The following is a 10000-nucleotide window of genomic DNA, read 5'->3' as shown; positions in this document are numbered from 1 at the left end:
AGTGCGCTATTCCTGGGATAGCAGTGGGCCAGCCTGTTAAACATCAGACGCTGTCTGCTCTGTGGAGAGAAACAACTAGTGGAATCCTTCATTCTGTGTCTGGAGAAATATTTATCCACGGACGTGTCTGACACTCGGTCGCATAGCGAGGTTAATGACTGTAGGCCTAGAGCCCGGTGGTCAACTCTGGTCCTGAAGAGAGCGACAGAATGGGTTTTTGTTTCAGCTCAGCACGAACACACCCGATTCAACCAATCATGGTCATAATAAGCAAAGTCAATTGATGGAATCTGCTTCATTAGCGGTGGACAGGAACCAACATAATTTACACCTTGTGGTTCTCCAAGACCAACGGTAGATAGCGCTGAAGAACATGTCTGAGTAGATCAGATTGACTAATGGCTCAACAGCGCCGCCTGGTGCTTGCAAAGTGGTGATTATTATTAGCTGCAATAGCTACAAATGACCAGCAGGAGTCAGAAGGGATTAGGGGAATCAAAACAAACGATCAAAGCAATTCCTATTCAACTTTTCAGGAGTAGGAGGACACTGACCCTGGGCGCTGATCCAAACTCAGTTTTGTGCTGTTCCTCCCTATGGTTAAGGTAAGGGTTAGGGGACCATAAGATGATCCTAGAGAGAGAGAGAGAGAGAGAGAGAGAGAGAGAGAGCAAGGCTCTGTCTCAGAGAAAACATGGGCCTTTTATTGCCTCTCTTATCTGTCTAAGCAGGGGGACTGATAACGCAGCAGGCCACAGTACTCCTGTGATCTCTGTCTTCTCCCATGTCAAACACGTGCTTGATACCATTCCTGAAGTCCATTCCATGCATTACAATGAGCCTGTCCTCCGATTTCTACCTCCACCGGCCTCCCCCTGCTCTGCTGGGTAGCTGACACTGCATTTTGGATAATAAAGACTGTCACATCAAAGGCAGACCGCAGTGAACCATTTGGTCAGCCGAGAAGGTCACCGGCGGCAACCTGCCGTCTCTCCTGGACCTGTTCCACTCCAGGACCAGTAAGAGAGCAGGGAAGATTATCGCTGATCCTTCCCATCCTGGTCACAACCTCTGCCATAGACTTCCATCCGGCAAAAGGTTCCGGTCCAAGACCAAAACCGTGCGCCACCTGAACACCTGTTTCTTCCCCACGGCAGTGGGGCTCACAAACAAGCCCCCTGCCTCTCACTGACTCTGGGACTTCCACTAGCACTAGTGTGACTGTTGACTCATGGACTGTTGCCAGGTAGAGACTGACAGGAAGTCGGAGAGGGATCGCTCAGGGTCAACATGATCATCCATTTTGCGACTGTACCAGTGGAGGCTGGTGGAGGTAGAATTTAGAGGACGGGCTCATTGTAATGCATGGAACGGAATGAGGAATGGCATCAAACACCACCAGCCTCCACTGGTACAGTACAGAAGTACTATATGTATTTCCTTATCTGCCTAGCTCTCCTGCCTCTCTGTAGCTGGGCTGGGCTGGGCTGAGCAGAGCAGCTGGCTCTGATGTCCTGATGGTACTGGGAGACTAATAGCATGAATAAAACAGACATTATTAAAACCCTGTAAGGTCAACCAGCTGTGATTCACCCTAATATCATCATGTAATCACTGGCATGTATAATTGATGAACTACAGCCTTGCTCTCTCTCCTCCTCCTCTCTCTCTCTCCTCCTCTCTCTCTCTCTCTCTCTCTCTGTCTCTGCTCTTAAAAACGTTTTAATGACCTGATTTGCATTTGAAAATGCCAGAGTGGACAGCATAACCGAAGCCTAATCTACATCCCAAGGAGATGAATATTAAAATGAATGAATCATGAAAAACCCATGAATCTATTCACACATCCTGCTCTTTCCCCTCAGTACAGTAACTCAATATTTGTATTTGAGCAAATGAGATTTCACCATGGCGACGCGTTGAGATGCTAGGGAGCAGCACCTGTCGGTGTTTGTGTTCCTGTTTAATTCTGTTCAGCTGTGTTTTTCCCATTGTCATGCTTGTGTGACTGTGTGTGTGTCTGTGTGTGTGTGACTGTGCGTGTGTGTGTGACTGTGCGTGTGTGTGACTGTGTGTGTGGGTGACTGTGTGTGTGCGAACATTTTGCTGGGAGAAGAAAAAGAAATACAAATACGAAGTGTCATTGAGATATGGAATTGAGGTTTGGGGATAATGTGGTTTAGGGATAATGTGGTTTGGGGATAATGTGTTCAACATGTGGATAACACTGTACTTTGCTGCACATGACCGCCTCAAAAACACAATGGTGGGCTGTTAATCGGGTCAAGGAACAGTTCAAATATAACATGCAGGGCTGACTGGTGGTGTCAGGAGGGTGCAGAATGTCTCTGCTCCATGTGAACCAGCTTCTCACCCCCACCCCCCCAACCCCCACCCTCTCTGTGTCCCCAACGTGACATTCCTCAGACACACACACCACAGGAACAGGAGACCTGGCAAGACAAAGGACCAGGATGAAATCATGGGTGTGACCCTAGACCTTAATACTTGTTTGGAATTATTTTTAGACTCTGAAAAAAAGGTCAGGCAATGACTGATTTCTTTCATCTGCATTGCTCTGAATACAAACGATAGGTGTAAGCAATTGCGTTGGGTTATAGTGAAGCATGTTGGCTACCCCAGTCTATAGGCCTCCTACCGATCACTGATGCTTTCTGTGAACACATCCAACACAGTCTAAAGGCCACTTGTCTTCATAACATTTCCCCAATAGGACTTTTTAACACTTTCACTATGAACTATTTCCTGTCTCTATGGTCTCAGAGGCTGTCTGCTCTGCTCAAGTGACACCTCTGTGACACCGAGCCTGGGTCACTCAGCGAAGACATGCTTGTCTGTGTACAGAAAACATTTAAAAAAAATAAAAAAAATGCTTGTCTGCGTATCCAGTTGCACGCTCTGAATTCGTGCGGAGCGCTTTTACGTTTTACGTCGACGTAGCTGCTGTCAGTGGCAAAAAAAAAACGCCGAACTACGCGGTCCTAGCCTCCGAAACATGCCAAATCGATTCAGGGTTGACATGCCCCACGAAACAGAACATGGGAATCTCCCTGCTGCCTGAGTAAGCACGGCCAGCTACCGAACCAAGGTGTGTGTCAGTCGGAGCATCCACCGAGCAGCAGGGGCTCTCTATTGACCGAATAGAAGATGGCGGAGTTCTCGCCTGTCTTGCCGATGCGGGATGGAGGACTACGGTTCAGCCAGCCTATCTTCCCTCGGTCCAGATCTGGTTCCGAATCGGAGAGCGAACTGTCCCAGAGCCTGGCTCGAACCAAGATCCGATCGTACGGGAGTACCGCGAGTGTCACCTCCTCGTTGGGAGAGAAATACATAGAGCACCGGGTCTCGGACAGTGACACCTTGCAAGGGATCGCCCTCAAATACGGCGTGACGGTAAGACGGTCGTACCATTATTCAGGGTGTCATTATTATGTCAGGGTCGTATATATTAGAATGTCAATCACTTTTGCGGTAGATCAGCGGCTGTCCATGGCCAATCCATGCAAACGTCTTGGGCATGCGTCACGCAGATAACGGAATCACGCTTGTGCAACGCTGTCATATCTCCCGGTTGAAGGACAATATCTGCGGTTGCACGCCATGATGACATCATTCGAGATACCCATGTCGTTTGCCCATTTAGCCTTGTTGTCGTTCTATGAACACCCCGAAACAGTCCAAACCTCTAAACCAGGAAGTATCGCATTTCATCTATTTCTTTCGGTTTCAAGACCGGGGAGAATCGCTGTTAAATTGGCAGGGACTGTCACAGAAGCATTTCTTGCAATAAGACAACGTTGGCTACACCTGTATCCGCATCTGAAAACAGCTCAAATTATGTGTCATCCGATTCATGGAGATGCTGAGACATGCTTTCTGTTGAGACAGACTCACTGTCACCATTACTCAAGTTCCCTGATGTCCAAGTCCAAAGGCCTATAGGGCAGGCCAGGGCAGCTGGTGAGATATGATTTTGTTCTCGCCCAGCACAAATTCACCTAATTAAGCGGAAGATTACACACTCTGCAGGACGGGAGTTACCTCTCCCCTGGCTCTAGAGCCTTCTAGAAATCTCTCTCACACTCTCTTCTAGAAATGCCTCTCTCACAGAGTCTGTGTGTTCTCCAGCTGAACTAGTGTACAACTGTATTGTTACCATGTTATTTACTGAAATGTATTGTGGTTATTACTATGTTATAACAGATGGAGCACATCAAGCGGGTCAACAAGCTGTTCAGTAATGACTGCATCTTCCTGAGGAATAACCTCAGCATCCCAGTGCTCTCGGAGAAACCCCTGTTTAACGGACTGTCTTTGGAATCACCAGACATCGAGTTTGCGGGGGCTGCCCCCCAGGACCGCGCCCCCGCCTGTGTGGAGGACCCCTTGCCTCCCCCCTCCCCCCCTCCACAGCACTCCAACCCCCCCCAGCCCCAAGCCAGCCAGCCCCAGCCCCAGCCAGAGGAGCTGTCGGCCAAAGACTTCTTACACAGACTAGACTTGCAAATCAAACAGTCAAAGCAGGCGGCCCGCAGGCTCAAAGAAGAGGAAGTGAGGTAAGAGGGAGATGTCACCTCACACATGCGCGCGCACACACACACACACACACACACACACACACACACAGCACTGTCAGTGTTAGTGTAACGTCCAATGAGAAGCTGCCAGTGTGAGTGTGATATGTGACATCCTATCCAGATGCAGGTGATGGATGACTGTGAGATTCTGTGTTCCCATTGGTTGGTCTCTCTCCTGGCCTGTGATTGGACAGTGCTGATAAATGCTGAATCATGCATCAATCAGCCTGCCAAACTGCAGAGGGTGTCTTGAAGGCTGAGAGTAGTAAAGTGTGTGTGTGTGTGTGTGTGTGTGTGTGTGTGTGTGTGTGTGTGTGTGTGTGCCCACACTAGGCTGTGTGTGAGAGATGCTGTGACTGCAGTCACTCTGTCTTCTCCTTGTTTGTGTGTGTGTGTGTGTGTGTGTGTGTGTGTGTGTGTGTGTGTGTGTGTGGTTGCCCGCTATGCTGATGCATCAGGGCAGAGAATGGGTCCATCAATAGCGTCTTGGTTTCTCCGCCTGACTCCCAGTCTAAACCCATCATCACCGCTGGGATTCCAGATGGATGACTGTCTGTCTGTCTGTCTGTCTGTCTGTCTGTCTGTCTGTCTGTCTGTCTGTCTTCCTCACAGGGCTGCATTGTGTCTGGCAGGAGAGGTTTTACACAGCAATTTATCAATCTGGAAGGAAGGGAGAGAGGGAGGGGGGGGGAGAGGGGGAGAGAGGGAGGGGGGGGGAGAGAGGGAGAGAGAGAATCAGAGGGGAACAGAGAGATAGGAATGGTAATTGTGGATTTTGGATCAAAAAGATTGACGAGTTTTGCAACAGTCAGGTATTTCCAGCAGCACTCTGAATCAGGCCTGAGCATGTCCTGCTGCTGCACGCTGAAACACTCAGTCACTCTCAATCTGCTGAGAAAATAGCTTCAGCTATACGTACACACACACACACACACACACACACACACACACACACACACACACACTACAAAGACCCAGTCTAACTACTAACTACTCAGGCCCAGTCTAATGTGGTAACAAAGCAGAGGTTCTAGGATTGGAGACAGATTTCTGCTCGTGTCTTCAGCCAGTCAAACTGGTTTAAATAGCTGGGCTAACGAACACTCTGGGGATGTTTTCAGAGATCACACACACACACACACACACACACACACACACACACACACACACACGGAGGACATTTGAGGTCTACATTGGAAGCGTGTCATACAGCATAACACGGAGAGCGGTGCCTGCGTTATGACGGTGTCCTGCCTCATTACGCTGGTCCTCGTTGTGATTGGCTCCCCTGAGTCTGGTGAGGTGGTAGATGTTGGCCTATCAGGTCTCTGGTAATAGAACCTCAAGTCAATTAGCCGACTGACAGCGGAGGTCAACGGAGCTTCTCAGGAGGGGAGCGTACCCATTTCAGACCTGGGAGACGCACCTGTGTGTGTGTGTGTGTGTGTGTGTGTGTGTGTGTGTGTGTGTGTGTTATGGCACTTAATTCAAACCACACTCAAATACGGTGTGTTTGCTCAAACAAGAGGCACGCGTCATTGTTTCCACAGCGCAAACACAGATGTCGTGCCTCGCCTTTCCTGCCCGATGCCAACGCCTCTGTCTGCCCGTCTGATGTCTGAGCCCCTCGGTCGCCTGTCTGTCTGTCTCTCTGTCTGATGTCTGAGCCCCTCAGTCACCTGTCTGTCTGTCTGATGTCTGAGCCCCTCAGTCACCTGTCTGTCTGTCTGATGTCTGAGCCCCTCAGTCACCTGTCTGTCTGTCTGATGTCTGAGCCCCTCAGTCACCTGTCTGTCTGTCTGATGTCTGAGCCCCTCAGTCACCTGTCTGTCTGTCTGATGTCTGAGCCCCTCGGTCGCCTGTCTGTCTGTCTGATGTCTGAGCCCCTCGGTCACCTGTCTGTCTGTCTGATGTCTGAGCCCCTCGGTCGCCTGTCTGTCTGTCTGATGTCTGAGCGAGCCCCTCGGTCGCCTGTCTGTCTGTCTGATGTCTGAGCCCCTTGGTCGCCTGAATGAGGGTGTTTTGTGGAGTGATCCTGCTCTGTTGTTGAGCTGTCGTCACATTCTTGTCTGAGGTGTGTCAGAGGTGTGTCAGCCACGAGAAGGAGGAGGGCAGTGTTTAACCCTCCTTCCTCCCTTCTTTCACTCCCTCCCTCTCTCTCTTATCTCTATCTCTCTCCCTTCCTTCTCTCTCTCTCTCTCTCTCTCTCTTTCACTCTTTCACTCTCTCTCTCTCTCTCTTTCTCTCTCTCTCACTCTTTCACTCTCTCTCTCACTCTTTCACTCTCTCTCTCCTAAAAGCTCTATAAATAGCTGATGGATCCAACTGCACTTTCCTCTGCAGCCTGTAGGGGCTTTGAAGTGGTTGAGTGGTTTCCTCTCCTTCTGTCCCTGTCTCCCCATGCTGACACTAAAGAGGGCCAGGGCTGAAGGAGGGAAGGAGGGAAGGGCTGAAGGAGGGAAGGGCTGAAGGAGGGAAGGCCAGGTTAGGCTAGGAGGCCAGGTTAGGCTACTGAGCTGTGGCCTACAGGACCAGTTGCGTCAGTCAGCTGGGACCAGTCAGGAGCAGCTTCCTGAGCCTCATCCATTATTCAGGTGGACTCGACACTGGCCCACATTCCAATTAACCTGTGTGTGTGCGAGTGTGTGTGGGTGGGTGGGTGGGTGGTTGTGTGCTCGCGTGCGGGCGGGCGTGCGTTCGTTCGGCGGACGGGTGTGTGTGTGTTATTGAATATTTCTAGCTTGTACAATATCAGATTTGTCTAAACTGTGTGTGTGTGTGTGTGTGTGTGTGTGTGTGTGTGTGTGTGTGTGTGTGTGTGTGTGTGTGTGTGTGTGTGTGTGTGTGTGTGTGTGTGTTCTGTGTTTGTTTCCAGGGACAGTGAAGAGGAGTACACCCTCTCCTCCTCAGCGTACCAGGAGATCTGAACGACCATCGTCATCTGTTTACTTGACGCCCTGTCAGACACACACACACACACACACACACCACTCCTGTCCTTCTTTTAAACTCTCGCTTTTACCAAACTACGACACAGGACCTGATCACAGGTCTGAATGGTTGAACTGAGGTGTCATCTTCTTGCCTTTTATTATTGTGTTATTAATATTATTGTTGTTGTTGTTGTTATTGTTGTTATGGTTTTGTATAGTTTATCTATAGTTTATCTCATGGATAAGGAGACACCAGGAACCCATCCACTGACAACATGCTTCTGAGGCTGCTGTACACCCCCCCCCCCCCCCCCCCGCTCCCCCCGCCCTCCCGCTGTGGTATTTACTGCATTTACACACACGGACACACACGGACACACACACACAGTCACAGTCACACACACAGACAGTCACAGTCACATGCAGAGTCACACACACACACAGTCACACACACACGCTCACCGTGTGTTTTCTAAATTAAGCAATGCCAGGAGGATAAGCTTGATAGCTCTGTTACATGTGTGATTATCTAAAGCCCTCCCTAGAATAGTAGCAGCCAGCTAGATAGAACCATCCACCTTCCTCTCCTCCTCAGCTTTTCGCCTCCAGACAGAAGCTGTGGACGGGTCAAAGCCTTTTTAACTGCTTTGTTTGCCTCTTCCAAGCTCGTCTTTGGGAACAGAAGGGATAGCTCTCTGTGTGAATGTGTTGTTTTGTTTGTGTGCGTGCGTGCGTGCGTGTGGAATATCCTGTATAAAACATGGCTACGTTTTGTTGTGCTTTTGTTTCGTTGATTTGTGAGGAAGAAATAAAATCATCTTTAAAGCAGACATGGATTTCTGTCTTTGTTTTGACTTGATCATGAGAGATCACCAGTTACTTCCTCCTCTGATGATAATGTTTGGTGGAAGAAGACGTGTTGTCTCTTCCACGTGGTCCAGTTAGAGTTCCCCTACCAGAGTCAACTACACAGATAAAGAAAGGCAATGTTTTAATTGCTTTTACATTTTGGAAAAAAATCACAAATATTTACATTTAAAAATACTTCATTTTGTGTCTCTAGAGCAGTGTACATGTTTTTAATATACTGAGACATGCACAGGGAGAGGACCCAGTTTGCAGATGCAGAGGAAATTGACACAGACGTCGCCCCCTGGAGGGCCCAATACAAATTACCCCAGAACAAGAAAACAGAGGAAAAAATATAGATCGGGCACTGAAATGATACTGAACAAAGGTGTTTTTGGTAAGAGTCGAAAGCCTTAATACAACAGATCTCAACATTAACACAGGAAGAGAAGAACAAAATGAATATAATAATATGCTTGGACAGATTACATAGAATGAGTACATTTTTGATATACATGTATTTTGTTGCAAAAGTCTATTGCAAAGACATACAGTCGTCGCGAAAGGTACCGACTCTCAAGTACGGTTCATCATTCCATCATTCACCCCTCAGTGTGTCCAGTTTTAGGTCTTACGGTAGTAAATGCTGATGAATACAGTACTGTAGTATAGTCCAGTATTTTAATTGGGTTGCTAGAATGTTTTATTTTCATCTGCAATCTCATAAATGTGTAGGGTTACATATTTCACCGCCGTGATTTAAAGGAGGGTCCTCAGTGGCATTCATATATTGCTGATTGTTTTTCTTGTTGTTTTTTTTAACTGGATGTTGCTGTTAACGAGATCCTTCAGTGATAGTATTATGTTTATTGCATTCCTACATTTCAATATATTTTGGGGGTTTGAATCGTCAAATACAGTAGACCTAAATACAATGTTACCTAAATGGTCCCTCGTGCAGACACACAAAGCATACCGTCTCACTAGATCCAATCTTAACTTGAGATCAGCGCTCAGACAATCTCAATGGGACATTTGCGCAGTCAGAGTTGAAGTTACAAACACAGACATCAAGTTCAGATTGGCCCGTGGCGAGCAGTCAGAGGAGGGTCATCGGGAGGTGTGTCCAAGGTTAGTCGTGATTGGCTACAGGCTTCCGTAGATCCTCTTGATGGTCTCTCCCTCGTCCTTCTCGATGATGCCCTTGTCGATGTAGGAATCTACCTGCTGGTCCATGAAGTCCCTCAGTTTAGACAGGTCGTAATCTGGAATGATAGAAACCAGAATGGGACACATCAGGTTAGACAGGTCGTAATCTGGAATGATAGAAACCTAGAGTTGTAGAGGGGGGATGGTAAATAGATAAAGGGCATCCTGCACGCTATAAACCTCAGAATACTGAGGCATAGAACATCAGGGGAGGCTGGTGGAGGTAGAAATCGGAGGACGGGCTCATTGTAATGCATGGAATGGAATGAGGAATGGTATCGTGTTTGATACCATTCCTCATCCCATTCCATGCATTACAATGAGCCCGTCCTCCGATTCCTACCCAAAACCAGCCTCCCCTGGAGGACATGTTGTAATGCGTGACACCGGTTATATAAGGATCAGACCGGT

General features: G+C 48.3%; 1 protein-coding gene across 1 annotated transcript; it reads left to right on the top strand.

The window, feature by feature from the left end:
- The first annotated feature begins 2980 nt into the window (after positions 1–2980).
- lysmd2 (LysM, putative peptidoglycan-binding, domain containing 2) lies at positions 2981–8351 on the top strand. Its single transcript, XM_083690754.1, has 3 exons — positions 2981–3414; positions 4225–4577; positions 7474–8351. Exons 1-3 carry the CDS (start codon positions 3169–3171, stop codon positions 7523–7525), a joined length of 651 nt encoding a protein of 216 aa, XP_083546880.1. The 5' UTR covers positions 2981–3168; the 3' UTR covers positions 7526–8351.
- The last annotated feature ends 1649 nt before the right edge of the window (positions 8352–10000 follow it).

The sequence above is a fragment of the Argentina silus genome, assembly GCF_951799395.1.
Source record: "Argentina silus genome assembly, chromosome: 19".
Classification (NCBI taxonomy): Eukaryota; Metazoa; Chordata; class Actinopteri; order Argentiniformes; family Argentinidae; genus Argentina; species Argentina silus.
The sequence above is the reverse complement of the archived record's forward strand: the minus strand, read 5'-3'. Positions and strand labels throughout refer to the sequence as shown.